Consider the following 18,507-nt stretch of genomic DNA (forward strand, 5'->3'; position numbering starts at 1 on the left):
AAAGTACAGTGCAAGTGTTTTTCCACCACACAAGTGCAGAGATGGGGCGGCTGCTGAGGATGCTTCTTACATGAGGTTAACATCTGAGTAAGAAATTCCAACATGCGCATGGACTCTACAGCTGAATTCTCCCAGAGAGACAGGCAGTACCTCTGCCCTGCCTCCGTCTCCTTCCCTTTCTTCTGTCATTTCCCTGTGTTGAATTTTTGTAGGAATGTATGAGAATTCTGTTTAGGGGGTGAAAACCCAACGGATTTTTACAGTTTGGTCCTGGTGGATTTTATTTCATTTCCCCCTGCTGACATTGATTCAATCCGTAGCGAGTCGATCCAATATGTAGATTTTGGATTTTTTTTAATGGTGGCGGCAGTTTGCACAAATGGCGTTGTGGATTTTTTTCGGGTCCCGTGATTCGTGAAAATGGGATTGTGTTTTTTTTTAATATAATTTTTCGGGTCTTTAAATTTGCACAAATGGGATGGTGGTTTTTAGTGTATATTTTTGTCAGCGGTCTTTTGCAAATCTGCTCGTGGGCTATGTATTCCCATTGTACATATCCTTGTCAGTTTCATCCTCGCCACACACTACTTGGTTTAGCCCAGCAGAGCCATATTCTGTATTTGTCAAAGAACTTGTCAATTACATTCTCTACTTCTGGACTTCCCAAGTCAAGTTGTGCCATAGTGGAGGATGAAGTTGATGTATGGAATATGGCTCCAAGTAGTGTGTGGAGAGGGTGAAACTGACAAGGATATTTACAATGGGAATACATAGAGGACAGGCAGACTTGCAAAAGACCAGTGATAAAAATAATTTTTAAAAAGATTATGACCCCATTTGTGCAAATTTGAAGACCGCCCCAAATTAAAAAACACGGTCCCATTTGTGCAAATCATCGGACTCAGAAAAAAAAAAGTGTCTATTTATTTAATACAAACATTTCCGGAATCAGAAAAAAGAATCTGCTACAGTCTGCCACCACTTATCGGAACCGAAACAGTGTGAAATCCCATCAGGCTTAAATGGAACAGAATTCCCAGCATCACACATCCCTAAATTTTAGACTGGTATCTCCTCAGGGCAGGGAGCTGCCCGTTTGTTCTTTCTAAAGTGACACTATATTCATCACATCAAAAGTAGTAGCTACATGTAAGTAGAATCTGGAGTGCTGAGAATGCTTGGCACCTCTCTTGGACACTCAACTGACTGAGGATGTTGGGAGTTGTAGTCCAACACACATCTGGAGGGCACCAAGTTCAGGGAGGCTATTCTGATTGGACGTTAGTTATGGCCCAATTGTTGTGCTGTGCTTTTGTGGTGTTCATTCTAGGCTGTGACCGGGGGGCGAGGGCGGGGGGAATGGAGAGAGTTTATGCATCATGGGTGAATGCGTTTCGTATTGTATTGTTTTTAGATTATGTTTGTCATGGTGCTTATTTTTATTTGCGTTACTGCACTGATTATGATTTATATTGCTTTTGGGTTTTTGTGTTATATTAATTATGGATTTCTGTATTTGTGTGTGTGGGGGAGTGTACGTGTAACCCACTGTGAGACTGCTTTTTGTGGTGGGAAGGGATGCATTAATAATAATAATAATAATAATAATAATTTAAAAAAATCATTGCCCATCCCAGTCATCGCTATAGGGTCTCCTCTTTATTGGCTGCACGGCAAGGCAAGCTGTGCATTTTCCAGGTGTTACCTGTCAGCACAAAACACCCAAAAATGAGCATTGATTTGCCAAAGCCACAGCAGCATTGGTTTGCACAAGTACTTAATTCTTCTGAGCACAGCATTGAAGCTTCTTTTCGCTTGGAAGGGCCTGGAATGTCATTAGTCATTTATTTTGTTTTGCATTAGCACAGTGTATGTGACTACCTGGCCTCGCAGTGTCAGGAACCGCTGCTAAGAGGTGCTTTCTGCCTGGCCTGGTGTGCTCTGGGCCAGGCCTCTGCGACAAAACTGGCTGTAATAAATGCATCGCTCTTGCTTGCTTGCTTGCTTGCTTGCAAGCCCTTTCAGGGCCTGCTCCTTTAAGCCAGGGAGGGAGGGAGGCCCAGATTATTTTCCAGCCTGCTGTGACTTCGGGAGGCAGCAAAAAAGGAGCCAAGCAGCAGGCTGAGAGAACTGAGAGCAGCAGGCTGAGAGAACTGAGGTCTCCCAGACAGGCTGGCATTGCAGTGAGCTGCAGCTGCTGGAGACGGAGGAGAATGTAGCTGGCACAGGCCAGAGAACACCCCCTGCTTTGCCCAGTTGGGTGAAACAGAACCTGTTTGTCCTTCCCTGCTCTGGATGTCAGACAGAGGAAAGGCAATCCTGGAAAAACAGCTCTGGGCCACGAGGTATCCGGCTGTCTCTGTGTGATTTTTGCAAAATGTCTCCTCCTCTTGCATTTTTTAATCTCCTTCCCATCCACAATTGCTTCCCTTCTCCCCTTTCTTTCTTCTTCCTCCCTTCAGTCCTCTGCTTCTCTCTTGCCTTCCCTGCTCCCTTTTTGTTCACAGCGCCACCTTTCCTTGTCAGTAGCGGCCGTGTGACTTTTACACTTTTGTAGATGTGTTGTCTGTGACAGGCAAAAATCAGCAGCTGAAGCTTATCCTGGCTTAACTGATTGCAGTTTGGAGAGTCACCCTTTCTTCATGCAATCTGTAGCTTGTCCCATTGCATGTTTACTCAAAAGCAAGGTCAAGGTGACTTACTTTTAGGTAAGCACACATAGGTTTGTAGGCCAAAATGCCCTGAAAATGAGCCCTTTGTGCTGGCTCTAATTTCTTTAACAGATTTCCCCTGTGTACAAAATAAGATTTTTTTCCCCCTTTCCAGAGATAGCATCCCCCTTTCTCCTCAGTGGAGGGGGAAAGTCAGATAGCTGGTAGGTGGAAAGAAGCATTGTTTTTGTATGAACCTGTCTGAGCCCTGCAGCCAGCTTCAGAGGCCTGGCTGTCCTGTGTCCCTACTGGAGACTTGACAGGCAGGCTGTATGGGACAGGGCCTTTTTGGTGGTAGCACTGAAACTTTGAAATGCCTTCTTCGGTATGTTCCCACAGTCCCGCCTGCCTGTATCTAGATGGTTCTTGAAAACCTCTTTGTTCAGACAGGTGTTCAGTCCTTAATTATCTGCAGAATTTTAAGCTAGTTTTTTAATCAAAAAACTCCTGTCTCTAGACCTGGTTCACACGTCATGACAACTCAGAGTATGGGTAGAGTATGAGTTGTTGAATCCTGGGCTGTCATGACATGCGAACCCTGAACTATGGGTTAACTGTAGGTTGTTAACCACAAACAACCCAGGAAAAGAACCCATGGTTTGTTGTTGGGTTGTGAACTCTGGGTTGTTTAAACCATGGGTTGTTATGTGCAAATGCAGAACCATGGGTTGTTCATAGGTTGTTTTCCCAGGCTACAAAGATAGCAGGCAAGAGGTAAAAAAGTCTTGGCCACTATTCATGCCAGAACTACAGCTCTACAAAGGTATTTGAGATATAGGGAGGGAGCAGGTGAAGGAAGAGGGAATCAAACAACCCAGAAATTGAAAAAAACAACCTGCACTTTGCACAATCATCTGGCAGGCAAATCACTTGTAAGTTCTGGGTAAGGCAACAACCCATACTTTGGGTTGTCATGACCTGCAAACCAGGTCACTGTTTTATACTTTCAGTTGTAATGTTGTGATTATGCTTTTTTCGATTGGCATTCTGTTTCTGTAATTTTCGTAAGCCACTTTGGACACGGATCTTCATGAGGAACCAGGGTATTCATTTAATGCACTGAAGAAATACATATCTGCAAAAAACAACAGCCACAACTAAGCAACAGCGAGAACATTATTTCTACTGAACTGCAGGGAATTGGCAATTGGCAGCCCCTGGACGAGGTTGGTGTTTGGCCCCAGATTGCCAATTCAGAGGTGAAGGAGGGGTGTGGATGGTGTGGTAGTCGCTGCAATAGAACGTGATTTGAGCCTCTTGGGGGGCGGGGGCAGTATTCACTCCCCCCTTTCCTCTCTTTTCTAAAAAACATCTGTCCAATGAAACCAGATGTTCCTTCATCAGTCCTTCTCCAGGAGCCCCCACCAAAGGAACTGAGCTGGGCTGCTACTAAGAAGGGGCCTTTTCTGTTGTGGCACCCTGGTTGTGGAATGAGCTTCCCAGAGAGGCTCTCCTAGTGCCTTCGTTGTTCTCTTTTCGGCGCAGGTGACAAACTTCTTATTTCCCAGGCATATTTGTTTTTCCATTTCTGTTGTAAATCTGTTACTATATTTAAAATCTTTGCATGGCCGCTAGGTTCCATTTGGTTATTATTTTTATTTTATACTGCAGTTTTAAACATTTGCATCGTATTTTATTGTGTTGTGTTTTATGGTTTTAGTTGCTGTGAACTGGCCAGAGAGCTTTGGCTATTGGGCGGTGTAGAAATGTAATAAATAAATAAAATCAGTAAAGAACAAGCCCATGGCCAACCAGCAGCATAGAAAAAGGAGGCGTTTTACGTGTGCGTAAACTCCTGCTGGTTTGAAATGCTCCCCACCACCTTAGTATGTCATGAAACCAAAGTGCTGCCAATCGGAACATGGATGTGTCAATACGGATGCTGCCATCTCAGCTGAAGAGTGCACACTTTTGTTGCTCCGAAATACTCCGCTCCAACTGGTACTGCGAGGCTGAAGGGAAGAATGCTCAAAACTCAGCCGGGGGGACCTGGGATGTTGGGGGTGGGGGCAGGGAAGCAGCCTGGCTCCGTCCTTCAGCCAGTGAAGGAACAGCTGCTGCAGGTAGGGAATTGGCCAGAAAGAGCACTGGGTTCCAACTGCTGGTGGCCCTCAGACTGCCGAAGAGAGAGGGGAAGAACATCGTGGCCTCGCCCGTCACCACCCAGACCAGCTGGTTCCAAGCCAGACCACCTGCAGGAGACAATGAGCCTGGCCCCAAGTGGCAATGAATGCCCGTTTACAACATAACACTTTGTACTGGCATTCTTTAATTTTTGTATGCTGCTTTGGACAAGCAGGGTATCAGTTCGTCAAATGCATCCCCCTCGTCTTCCTTTTCCCTCCACTTCCCTTCCTTTCCCATGCGTGTTTTCATAGGATCATAGAGTTGGAAGTTTTCTCTTCTTATTCAGGGTTTGACAACCCACTACGCTCCAGGTGTCTTATTTCTTTATTTGTGTATTACCTTTCTATACCACTCTTTGTGAAACGTTCTCAGTTACCCCAATCCTAGAGTATATCCCAGCTTTCCCTAATGTGGTGCCCTCCAGGTGTGGCCAATAGTCTAGGATTACTTTGGGGCGCCTCTTAAAGATCCATCTCTTTACCCAAGCTTTCCTTGAATGATTGTGTTGCCCTGTTAGTCTGCTTATTAATTATTGCGCTTGTAAGTTTGGTTTAAATATTTTAAATAATTTAACCCTTTTAACTGCCGAGTTTTTGTATTTGTGGTTATGTATTTTAAACGGTTTCTGTAAACAGATTCTTTAAACCGCGTAGAGATATCTTTCAATATGGTAAGCAGTATAATAATAATAATGGGAGTGGTAGTCCAAAACACCAGGTTGTCTACCTCACTTTGGAAGCTTGAGGGCAGCGCCTTTTCCTCATGGGAACATGAGAGCCAGTGTGGTGCTGTGGTTAGAGTGTTGGACTGGGATTCGGGAAATCCGAGTTCTAGTCCCCGCTTGGCCATGAAGCTCCCTGGGTGACTTCGGGCCAGTCACAGACTCTCAGCCTAACTTCTCTCACAAGGTTGTTGCAAGGGTGAAACGGAGAGGAGGAGGACCGTGTAAGCTGCCTTGGCTTCCTTGCAAGAGGAAAAAAGGCGGCATATACATGCAATAACAAATAGGAATGCAGGAAGCGGCCTTACCTGAGTTAGACCCTTGGTCTATCTAACCCAGAATTGTCAAGCGAGATGAAAATGTAAATGCATAAATAGAGGCAAGTGGTACACCCACTTAAGAGGACCCAGTAGGAAAAACGCACCCACTATGCCGGGGCCAGCCATTTTTACAGGTGAGGATCCAAGCTGGTGCATCATGGCTTTAGGAAGCGGGGGCGGGGGGCAGGTTACAGGAAAATGTAGCCCAGTCTGGCTTTCTAACCTTGATGTGTGTATTTCAGGTAAAGGGCAGGTCCTTTCCGCCATGCCCTACAGGAGATGGCTGCCCCAGGCGGGGACCAGCTGGAGCAGACTGAAGCGGATGGACGCCAAGCACCAAGGCAGGGGCCTTGCAGCTTCCATGATGCGCTTGGACTTTATGCTAGGTGAGGCAGAGTTTGGGGCCTGTTTGGGGTGTCAAAAGTTGTGGAAATGGTTGAAGTAATGAAAGTGCCCTTTTTTCTGTGCAGGACTTCCTGTCTGGAACATTTGCCCTTCCTGGCCCTTATGCCGGAAACGCCTTTCCTCAAGTCCCCTCTCTTTTCCTTCAAGATCCCCCTCAGAACCCACCTGTGAAGTCTTTGAACTATCCCCTTACCCGCTACTGAAATTAAGCCCAGGTACAAGCTCCTCTGGGCAGAGACCTTTATTTCACATCCATAAGAACTAAACACTTGCTTTTTAAACGTTCTTTCCTCTCCCCCTCTGGGCATCTCTACACCAGCCTAAAATCCTGCATTTAAAATGGGGCTTTCTGCTTCTGTTTTAAATGCAGGATCACAACAACTCCCTTTTTCACCCACTTCCTTTCCCCCTCCCCTTTCCCCCTCCTTCTCCCTGTATCCGAGTCCTCCATATCTTTCATTGATCTTGCTCCTCTTTTTGCTGCTTTTCCTCTTTTCACAGAGGGAACTCAAGCAGAACACAAGGGAGTAATTTGTTAGCTCATTATCTGCCATCTATTTAAAAACGGAACAAAGGGCATTTAGTGCAGGAGACGCCCTGGAGGGTCACTGTCATGTAAAGAGCCCGCAAACTTCCAGGAGGGAGCAATTTCAATTTCAGGATAAAAGCTCCGTGTGAAGAAAGCCCCCCCCCCTCTCTTTCTCTCTTTGTCTTTCTGCATTTATATACCATCATTCTGCTTATGCATTCAAGGAAGTTTACTATTTAAAATACTAAAACAAACAAGATACAGAAGTCAATAAAAAATACAATAAAAAAGCAGAATGAACTTTGGATATTGATGGTCCCTTCAGGAGTCAATGGCAGGAGTTCCTCCCAGGCCTGGACTTCTCTACGTGAAGATGACAACATTGTACATTTATGGGGAATACATTTTCCCACTAGAAGGATTGTGTTCAGGGGTGACGTCTGGAACTACACATTATGGGTTGGACCCAGACTGAGGCTGCAATCTTTGCGCACATACCTGCGCATAGGATTGCAGCCTGTGTTCAGTGGTGGGAGTAAACACCAGTGGGGCTTACCTCTGAGTAAACGTGCACAGTATTATGCTGCAAGTTAGTTGAACTTGGGTCCTGTTGAAATCAATGATACGTGGTAGTTGTGAATTAAAGTAAAAGGTAAAGGTGTCCCCAACCAGCCGTGTCCGACTCTAGGGTGCGGTGCTCATCCCCGTTTCTAAGCCGAAGAGCCAGCGCTGTCCGAAGACGCTTCCGTGGTCATGTGGCCGGCATGACTGAACACCGAGGTGCACGGAACGCTGTTACCTTTCCCGCCGAGGCGGTACCTATTTATCTACTTGCAATTTCTTGCTTTCGAACTGCTAGGTTGGCAGAAGCTGGGACTGAAGACGGGAGCTCACTCCATCACGCGGCATTCGGGTCTCGAACTGCTGACCCGCCGACCTTCCGGTCTGCAGTTCAGCGTCTTAACCACTAAGCCACCGCAGCCCCTAGTTGTGAATTAAGTCCCATGCATTTCAATGGGAGTGAGATGCAGCTAACAGGCAGAACAAGCCTTTCTTCTTTTTTCTATTAATACTTTTTTATTCTATTTTTCACACACACACACACACTCAGCATACAATCTGTACAACACTAACAACAAAGGGCATCAACAACAAAAACAGTAACAATTATTTAAACAACAACACAACAATCATATGTGAAATTGTCTTTTGTTCTGTCTTTAGTTTCCACTGCTACACATATAATGCTGAATATGTGGGTCATATGTCTGTACAGAGCTTGTTGGGACAGAGCTGTCAGCGATAGTAGGATTTTTCATAAGCTACTCGAGGCATAAGACTTTCTGTCCTGTGCATCATGCAGGCAGCGCTATCACAAATGGGAGTAGGAAGGGGCGGAGTGGCGTATCTCCCACTGCCTCCCAGGCTGGCACAAGTAGGTGTGTGTGGGCAGTTTGTTTGCATTCAGGGGGGCTGGATCTTTGCTTTCACAATTTCCCCCATTTATTTATTTATTTATAACTAACTAACTAACTAACTAACTAACTAACAGGTATATCCGGTCTTATCTGCTAAAAAGCCATCAGGGCTGTGTACAACAATAAAACCTTGCAACAATAAAAACAACCATTAAAATGACATTAAAATTTTAAAAGGCCAAATTCAAAAGACACATCTTTAAACCTTTTCTAAAGGCAGAAAGAGAGGGTGCCCAATTGTCGCTCTTGAAGGAGTGTGTTCCATAGTTTGGGAGCAACACAGGAGAAAGCCCTTTCACTTATGCCCGACAAATGGGCCACTGAGGGTAACAGCGCCCTCAAACCTGCCTCTCCTACAGATCTTAATACCTGGGCAGGTTCATAGCAAGACAGGCAGCCCTTAGATAGCCAGGTCCCACGCCGTTTATTTTATTTCTTTATTTGTTTACCACATTTGTATACCGTTCCACATCTAAACAGATTCTGGCATGGCAAACAAAAGAGATAAAGTGAACAAAAGAAAAAGAATGAAACATGATATTAAAATTATTCTTTAAAAAACAGAGTGCCAGTAAACCGAGGCCGGTTAACCAAGGAAAGCTTCCTGGGAAAGAACTGTTTTCAGGAGGCACCGAAAACAACCCAGTGTTGACACCTGCCTGACCTCCAGGGACAGGGAGGTCCATAGGACAGGAGCTGCCACGCTGAAGGTGGCTCCTTTTCTGGGTGGACTCCAGTTGGGCCATTGGTCCATTGGTTTAGAGCTTTGAAGGATAAAGACCAACACCTTGCATCGTGCCCGGAAAGCAATCGGCAACCAGTGCAGGTCTTTCAAGACAGGTGAAATATGGTCCCGACACCATGCACTGGTTAGCAGCCTGGCTGCTGCGTTTTGCACCAGTTGAAACTTCCAGATGCTCTTCAGGGGTAGCCCCACATTGCAACAGTCTAAACATGATGCACACTGTAAGGGCTCCATGCGAGACTTTTATCCTGCTATTGAGATTGGTTACTCATGGAAGTTTGCGGGTTCTTTACATGATGTCATCAACCTTCAGGGTGTCTCCCGCACTATCCCTTTATCCCATTTTTAACAAGCTGTCAAATTACAGCGCCTTGAGTTTCCCCCTTGAAAAGAGGAATTCTCTCAATAAGAGGAGCTAGACCACAGCGCCATCTAGTGGCTGTATAATGAAACATATAGAACATGCAGATAACGCGGGGGAAAGTGGTGGGAAGGAAAGCGCGTGTAAAGGGAGTTCGTTGTGATCCTGTATTTAAAACAGAAACAGAGAGCCCTGGTAAAGTTGCAGAATTTTTACCTGGTGTAGAAATGCTCTTAAGAAATTTGGTTGCTGTTTCCTGCATTGCATTTGGTACTTTGGGGATAGCTGTTTACTCGTTGTATTGTTTTTTATGCCTCAATGCACTGCACAGGTTTGGTTTATTTGGCTCTGACGTACACTTTCTGCTAAATAATAATTCGTATTGCATTGTAATTGATGATATTGCCAATTTTGTAATTAATTTGAAATGTTAGAATGATTAGTTAAATGAATTGTTTGCATTGCTTATTACTGTAATGACGTACTATTACAATCGATGTAATGGTGTGCATTCTTGTTTTTCTTTGGCTCTTGTGTTGTGAGCTGCTTGGTAGCAATGCGGGGAGGGGGTGGGATTAGCTATACCAGCTCTAGAGCTGGCATAGCTGACAAGCCCGGGTCAGGCTTATCTGGGGGAATGGACCTGCCTCCATCTTGTCCCCAGAACACCCTGGTTTGGTAGTTTCCCACCTGCCCTGGCATAGCTGGGGCCTCCACCAGCACTGCTCCTCTCCCCTGGCGGTGGCTGGCAGCCGGTCACCGACACCCCATCCTAAACCTCAGCAGCCGTCTGGGCTGGCACAGGCTGTCCAGCTGCCTGGAGCAAGAGAGAACTTGCATCGCTGCACACCCTCCCTCTCACTGTTGGCGTGTGCCCGCCCCCCACCTTTCCCCACCCCCCACCTTTGTTGCCGCGCTGTTCAGCTAGGGGAAGCGGCCTCCTGGGATTCAGGAGACCCAGCCAAGCTCTTCCGAGATCTTGCTGAGAGCAACAGATGGCCGGCGGGTGCTCTGGACAGTCCTGCTCGCTTCTCTCTTGCTGTGGCAAATCCTGTCCTGGGAGAGCGGCTGGCGGGGCTCTCTGGGGCACCTGCTGGAGCCGGCGGTGGCAGAGGCAGGTTGTCCTGGATGGGTGAGGAGCAGCAGAGTTTTCTGCTCCTCTGGCTCCGCTGCCTGATGCAGGTGTATGGGCCTGTATAATGATAGGGGTGCCAGCCTTCAGCATTGGGGGGTGGTAGGATGGCACGCGTAAACAGGATCCAACGCTATGTGTATTTTTGAGAGAGAGAGAGAGAGAGAGAGAGAGGGTTTTATTATATATATATATATATACACACACACACGCACACACGCACACATACACACACACGCGCGCACGTGTGTGTGTGCACACACACACACATATATATATATATATATATAATTTTTAAAGTGGTGTTCCATTCTGCGGGTGCAATCCTATGCATGTTTAGACAGAGAAAAGGCCTACAACTCCCAGCATGCTCCAGCCAGCAATGTCTAAACATGCATAGGATTGCACCCTAAATCACTGTGTACCTTGATGATACTACCTCAGTAGTAGGTAAATAATAATTAATAGCATGTTAGTATTGGAAATGCTGTATAATAAATAGAAGGCTCTACAATAATGACCTTCCTGTTGGGCTTCCTTCTCTGAGGTGCAGGGAGCAGCCTCGTTCTCAAGAGGATATTGCATGTGGACCAGGCGTTGTGCTCCTCAGCGTCACCCCTCAGGTAACGATGCACCGTCGGGGCGCTGGGCTGTGGGCAGCCTAGACAGCTGACATGAGAGGGCAACGGGGTGGGTGGGGATGCTGGAGAAATTCAAGATGGACTAAAATGAGCTTCGATTTCTAAGAACCCGAACCGCAGAATCCACTGTGGAGCACCCCCCTCAGGCTGCGCGGAGTCCGTGGGCTTTCAGATGATTTTTTTACTTTCCTGAAATTTACACATATCAATTCGTAGGAAAATACGCAAGTTTCTGCTGAGGAAACGTTGAATGGAATGGGGGACAATACACTAAATGTTATGTACAAAGGCAAATTATGTAAATACTTATGTAATTATTTGTGTATTTTTCCGCATGACAAAAAAAAAATATCTGCATCCATCTGTGGACAGATGATGGAACGAGAGGTGCCTGACAATCCGTGAAACACAGACAGAGCGGAATTTACACAGTCCATACATCCCGGGGAGGGAGGAAGTGAGCGAGCAAGAGTTGGGGCTAAGGCAGGCTTCCCCAACCTGGGGCCCTCCAGATGGGTTGGGCTGCAACTCCAGCATTCCCAGCCAGCATGGCCATCGGCCCCGCCTCCATTTGCCTTTGGCCCTGCCCACCACTGGGATGCAGGCCCTGAGATGGTCTCCAAAACTGAATTCTGCCCTCAGGCTGAGAGACATTCAACACCCCTGTTGTAAGCGGCTTCGAAGGTGTTTGGGTGGAAAAAACAGCCTAAAAATGCTAATATAAATAAATATTTGGGGGAGGCACCATCGCCCAGTGATAGAGCCCATGCTTTATATGCCAAAGGTCCCAGGTTCAATTCTCTTCCCGAGACCCTGCAGAAGCGCTGCCCGTGAGACCAGGAGTAAGGCAGTTTCCTAATGTTATGCTCACACCATATCTCCGAGCATTGAGATGTTCCAAGGGTGCAGTGCTTAGCCAGGTTCGGTTCCCTTTGGAGGGAGATCAACCGGAGGCTTACTGGCATTTTGTAATATTTGCATTCCCATACTAATACACAGCAAATTCAGTTGAGCACGAGGGGAGGTACACAGCTTAAAAGCTCCAAGAGACAGTCCAGTGCTCCCATGAACTCCAGAGAGAGATCCAGCACCTTAAAATCCCTTTACAGAGCCCAGCTCCATGCTCTGGGTGCTTCCAGACGAGGCTTTATTGTGCCATCACCCTGCCCTGCCTTGTTCACAGAATTTGACGGGAGTCCGGACAGCGGCGTTTTCCGCATGTAGCCATCCCATATTTTCCCCACCATCTTTTTTTTCTTACTGTGGAAAATCTGTTAAGGACAAAAAGCTGGGATTGCTTCACGATGCTTCCTCATTTTGCAGCTGAGCTACAGTCCTTCCCTGAAGATCTCTGCAGCCCTGGAACTGCAACTGGTGCAGAACTGCAGCCCATATCTAACGCCGAATGAGGAGGAGCGACAATCTGTGTGAAAGGGCCCTTCAGTCTCCCTGGATTAGGGTTGTCCAAGAATGTTGTTCCTCCTTGCAAAATATGCAAGCCTGCCCAGTTCGCAACCCTGAGCTTGAGAACATGTCCACCGAAAATGTTCACAAATTACTGAACGTGTGCTTGCATTCAATTTGCACAACTTTACCCATTCAATTTCTAAATCAGCCCCAGTTTAGTCTAGGGGGGATTTGTGCAAATTTGGGGATTTATGCGCAACTTCCATGTTTTATCGCTGTCTTGCGCAGTTTTCCCATTCGTGCAAAATGAGCAGCAAACGTGAATTGGGGTGCAAGACTAATGGTGGGCTGATGTTAGGAGAATCTTAGCAAACTTGAAGGTTGCTCATTCGTCCCAAATGTCTCCCAAGCCCTCCTGCCATTCTGCCAGCCGCATCAGTTTTCTCAAGTCTTCCTTTTTTCCCTTCCAGGGGCTTCATCCGTCATCAGGGGGGTTACCCAGGGGCACCATCTCAGCCTGCCTCCCCCAGGCCGAGCCAGATGACGCTGAAGAATGTGGCCACTTCTGGTAAAGCCTTACTTCTGAAAGGGGTGACTGAGTTGCATCTCCTGGCCCAGATGAGTGGTTGGCAACTAGATTGGCCAGGGGGCCCATATCCAACGTTGTAATTGGCACTTGGGCCAAATCCTGTTATGCTTTCCAAACTTGTGCTTAGAGATGTTTGTAATCCTGCAGTCCCATCCAAGCCAGCAAGCAATTTGATGCAGTAGTGAGCAGCTTTTAATGTTTTAAGAAAAATAATTAAAAGCAAGTTTTTGGAACTTATGAATGTGAAGCAAGGCTTGAGAGGGTATAGGCAATTCCCAGTGGGGTCTTGAGAAGCTGAAAGAGTGGCTGGGTCCTTGGAGGGGAAAGTTTCAGCGTGTTTTGGAGCTCTAGGCTACTCCCCACAACTGGCAAAGCTAGAGTGAATTATGCAAAACAGTTTTTAAGTATAGAACAAATTATGCAAGATAAGAGGACATTGTGTCCATTTGGGAGCCTGGATAAGATTCCCAATGATTTGCATAATTTATATCAGTTGCAGAATTGAGCTGTTCTTGGAGCAGAAACGTCTCTCTCTCTCTCTTTCCAAATCTGGAAAAAGAAAATGTGCATTGTTTCTCCCTATTTTGCATAAATTGTTCTGAATTTATTCTGATTTGGCTAGAGGTATTTGCAGGAGGTAGGTAGGCATTCCAGAGCCCAAGAGAACTTTCCCCTCCAATCACCAGGAATCTTATCCAGCCACTCAGCTTCTTGAGATTCCACCAGCTGTTGCCCACATCCCTTCAAGGCTCCCTTCACCTCCATAAGGGCTAGAAACATGATTGCTGGTTGCTGGTTTTAAAAAAATTCTTAGAGCAAGCCTCCCTACAGCCAGCGATCCCTGACTCCCTTACTCAGGGAGCCTTTGCGCTCAGCTGGATTGGGCCGGTAGTGTGGGAATGTACCTTCCTCTCTCTCTTTTCTTCCTCTTCGTCCTCCTCTTCAGAAGCAATCCAGAAACACCGGAAAACTCTGGCCGATTGGTTCCGCCAGCAGCCCAACGAGGAGAGGCAGTTTGGCCCGTCCTTCTCGCTGGACACGACCCACATCGACCCCATCATCCGGGAGAGCTCCTTGGAGGAGATCCTGAAGCCCTCTCCCGAGATGACCATCCAGAACCAGCTCCAGGCCCCCTGCAGCCGCACCATCGGCCTCCAGAACCTCTTTGATGCAGACGCCTGTGGGCACCAGGTGAAGAATGTGGTGCTGTACGGGACGGTGGGCACTGGGAAGAGCACCCTCGTCAAGAAGATGGTGATGGACTGGTGCCACGAGCGCCTGCCCCGCTTCGAGCTGCTCATCCCCTTCTCCTGCGAGGACCTCTCCCAAGGCAACGCGCCCATCTCCTTGCGGCGCATGATCACCAAGAAGTACCTCCACCTGCGGGAGGTGGTGCCAGCATTGGGCTCCACCAACCTCAAGGTGCTCTTCATCCTCAACGGCCTGGACCGCCTCAACCTGGACTTCCGCCTGGCCCGCACCGAACTTTGCTGCGACCCCAACGAGCCGGTCCTTCCGTCTGCCATTGTGGTCAACCTGCTCAGGAAGTACCTGTTGCCGGAGGTGGGTGTTGCCGGCGGGAGTGTGGGGACTGTTTGGCAGGCTGCTGAGGAGGCCCCTGACGGGATTTTGCAAAATATGCAGATGTGTGTCGATTTTGTTAATGTTACAGAATTCTCTCTGAGCGTGGAATGGATTAAGACATTTGGGGCATAGGATCAGCTGGTGATGGGTACCCCTTTTGCCGTGAGAAAACTCACAGGTTTTGTAGCAAGGGGCCCTTTTGTAGCAAGGGGCAGTAGGTAGAGGGGTACTTTTTTGTGTTGCTTAATTTAATGTTTATGCCACTTTCCAGAGAGGCTCATAATAAATTTCATCATCATCAATATACTGCAACATATTTGAAAACCTTTGCCCAAAATTGTTTACTCGTGCCATAGCAAGTCAAGTCAGATTATTTATTTATCATTTATTTAAAGTATTGTTTTCCTTTATAGAGAGCTTCAGCTATTGGGTGGTATACAAGTGTAATAAATAAATAAATATCCCACTCCTCAGCTAAAATAAGCTCCCGGAGTGGCTTACCATCAATCAGTAAACAAGACACTCCCTGTCCTCGGGTGTACAGTCTAAAAAGGGCATGACACACACAAGGAAAGAGGGATGGAGGGGGAAGGGGGAAGAGGAAAAAAATTAAGTAGACTTTCAACAGATCTTGGAAGCTAAGCAGGGTCAGTCCTGGTTAGTACTTGGATGGGAGACCACCTGGGAATCAGGCTTCCTGCACTGAGCAGGGGGTTGGACTCGATGGTCTTGTAGGCCCCTTCCAACCCTATGATTCTATGCATCTATGAGGGCTGGTTGAATGTCTCCACTTCCCCTCTCATCTCCTGGGGGTGGGTGGGATGGGGGACAGGACACGGACAGTCCAGCTGGAGCAGGCCCTGATGTTCCCTATGCTCCTGCCTTTGTCGCTCCGTCTTCCTTTCCACAGGGCCATTGATATTAGTCAGCCCTGTTGGGAGGCGGCAAATGATCCAGCTGGAGCAGGCCCTGATGTTCCCTAGGGATCCATTAAGCATTCAGTAAAAAGCTGCGTCTTCCCCCATTGTAACAAGCTGCAAATGAAATGCTCTCACCTGGCCTGCCATTGACCTACCTGCGTGTGCGCATGCGCTCCTGTTCTTCCAGGCAAGCATCATCGTCACCACGCGGCCCTCTGCAGTGCGCCGGATCCCCAGCAAGTTCGTGGGCCGCTACGTGGAGGTCTGCGGCTTCTCCGACATCAACCTCCAGAAGCTCTACTTCCAGATACGCCTGCGCCAGCCGGAGTGCGCCGGCGCCTCCGGCGCTCCCACGGCAGAAGAGGCGAGTGAGCAGGACAACCTGGTGGAGATGCTTTCGAGGAACCTGGAACGGCACAACCAGATTGCGGCCGCCTGCTTCCTGCCCTCCTACTGCTGGCTGGTGTGCACCACCTTGCACTTCCTGTATTTCACCAAGTCGGTGCCACCGGCTCAGACCCTCACCGGCATCTACACCAGCTTCCTGCGGCTCAACTTCAGCGGGGAGGTGCTGGACAGCACGGACCCTTCCAACATCTCCATGATGAAGTATGTGGCCAAGACGGTGGGCAAGCTGGCCTACGAGGGGGTGATGTCCCGGCAGACCTGCTTCTCGGAGGCGGACCTGCGTCGCTGCTTCGAGGTAGAGATGAAGACGGAGAGCGAGCTCAACCTGCTGAACGTCTTCCGGAGCGACGTCTTCAGCTTCTTCCTGACGCCCTGCGTGCAGACAGGCAAGGAGCACACCTTCGTCTTCACCATCCCTGCCATGCAGGAGTACCTGGCGGCCCTCTACGTGGTCCTGGGCGAGAAGAAGACCCTGGCACAGCGGGTGGGCAAGGAGGTCTCCGAGATCATCGGCAAGGTGAGCGAAGACGTGTCCGTGGTCCTGGCCATCGTCTCCAAAATCTTGCCGCTGCGCATCCTGCCGGTCCTCTTCAGCCTGGTCAAGATCTTCCCCCGCTACTTCAGCCGCTTTGGCAGCAAGGACCGCGACACCATCGCCCGCACCATGGCGGTGGAGATGTTCAAGGAGGAAGACTACTTCAACGACGACGTGTTGGACCAGATCACCTTCAGCATTCTTGGGGTGGAGGGCCCCATGCGCCACCCAGACGAGGCATCTGATGACGAGGTCTTCGAACTCTTCCCCATCTTCATGGGCGGGCTGCTGTCGCGGCGCAACCGGGCCATCTTGGACCAGCTGGGCTGCCCCATCAAGAACCTGGCGGCCTTCGAGATCGCCAAGGCCATGAAGAAGACAGTAATTCGCAACAGCCGCAAGGGCCTGCCGCCCTCCGAGCTCCTGGACTACCTCTTCTTTCTGCATGAGTTCCAGAACGAGCGCTTCACAGCCGAGGCCGTCCAGTCCTTGAGGACCATCAACCTCTCCTCCGTCAGGATGACCCCCCTCAAATGCTCCATCCTGGCCTCTGTGGTGGGCACCACGAGTCACGAGGTGGAGGAGCTGAACCTGGCCTCCTGCCACCTGGACGTCAGCAGCCTGGGCATTCTCTTCCCAGTCTTGCTGCGATGCAAAAGGCTCCAGTGAGTGTTGGTACCCAATGGGGGCAGGGTGAAACTAGAGCAGCCTTCCTCGGGTTGTACTACAACTCCCATCATTCCCAGCCAGCATGGCCACTGGTCATAGCTCAATGGAAGGGGGCTGTGCCTCAGTGGTAGAGCACCTGCTTTGCATGCAGCAGGTCCCAGGTTCGGTCCCTGGCATCTCCAGGTAGAGCTGGAACAACTTCTGCCAGAAACCCTGAAAAGCCGTTGCAGCCAGTCAGTGTTGACAATACTGGGCTAGATGGGCCAAGGGTCTGACTTGAGTGTGTTCCTAAGTAATCGTTAATCAAGAAATAAGATCCGTTTTAATCACTGATTTAAGGAATCCAAATTTCCCTTAAAATCCCTGCAAAACTGTTAACCCAAATCTTCTAATTATCGAGAACATCGATTTTGATGTTTTAGAAAATGAATGCCATAAATTAATTTGCTTACTTTTAAGAAGTTCCCATATTCCAGAGAGGCCTGTTTCTAACCATGGTAACTCTTCCCTCTAGCCAAATTACGGCTATGTAATTATTTGGTAAAATCAGTTGTGGCGTATATTTTTCAAAGGCCCATAGATTGCAGTCTTGCCTTTCACCAGAAGGTGGCAAAGGGTGATCAGGAGAGAATGAACACACATACATCGGCTAAAAAATGCTCTTCTGTTTTTCTTGTTCAGCTTGCAGCTCAACAGCCTGGGGCCAGAGGCGTGCAAGTTGATCAGAGACCTGCTCTTGCATGAGAAATGCGTGGTTAGCACCTTACGGTGAGTGTGAAAGGGGCGTGGCCTGGGGGAGCCACACCTCCCACACGTGTATTTCCTGTGCCATGGAGGGCTTCCAGGTAAGGCTTTTATCATGCAACAGCCCTGCCCTGTTCATGGAATTTTACAGGGGTGGGGACAGCGACATCTTCAGCTTGTTACCCTCCCATGTTCTCCCAGTGCGTCTTCCGTCATTTTTCCTTCCACGAAAATCAGTTAAGGAGGAAACAGTGGAACAGCTGCACAATGTCTTTGGATTCGTGGTGCTAGGAGGCATCTTTCTGGAAGCACCCTCAATGGCTTCCCGTCCTCAGGCAGAGCAAATCAAACGGGACCCTCATCCATATGTAAGACACAGCATCCAAAGGCAGGATTCGCCAGCGAGACACCAACTGAGGAAACAGTTCTTTCCCAAGTGAAGGGAGGGGTTCCCAGCAGGAGGGTGAGAAAAAGGAAGTGG

General features: G+C 48.3%; 1 protein-coding gene across 2 annotated transcripts in view; it reads left to right on the forward strand.

The window, feature by feature from the left end:
* NLRX1 (NLR family member X1) overlaps window positions 1-18,507 on the forward strand; it is a 32,476-nt gene that overhangs the window by 6,329 nt on the left and 7,640 nt on the right. The window contains exons 2-7 of one of the 2 annotated variants that reach the window (XM_084803561.1): window positions 6,122-6,265; window positions 11,083-11,152; window positions 13,048-13,145; window positions 14,113-14,729; window positions 15,858-17,278; window positions 17,964-18,050. In XM_084803561.1, coding sequence (XP_084659687.1) covers window positions 6,145-6,265; window positions 11,083-11,152; window positions 13,048-13,145; window positions 14,113-14,729; window positions 15,858-17,278; window positions 17,964-18,050 — 2,414 coding nt within the window. In that variant the 5' untranslated portion in view covers window positions 6,122-6,144. Of the gene's footprint in view, window positions 1-6,121; window positions 6,266-11,076; window positions 11,153-13,047; window positions 13,146-14,112; window positions 14,730-15,857; window positions 17,279-17,963; window positions 18,051-18,507 lie in introns of both variants that reach the window. The other variant, XM_084803560.1, reaches the window with a different exon arrangement.

Source organism: Heloderma suspectum, chromosome 6, assembly GCF_057233095.1.
Source record: "Heloderma suspectum isolate Gila_16-S chromosome 6, 16-S_ref, whole genome shotgun sequence".
Classification (NCBI taxonomy): domain Eukaryota; kingdom Metazoa; phylum Chordata; class Lepidosauria; order Squamata; family Helodermatidae; genus Heloderma; species Heloderma suspectum.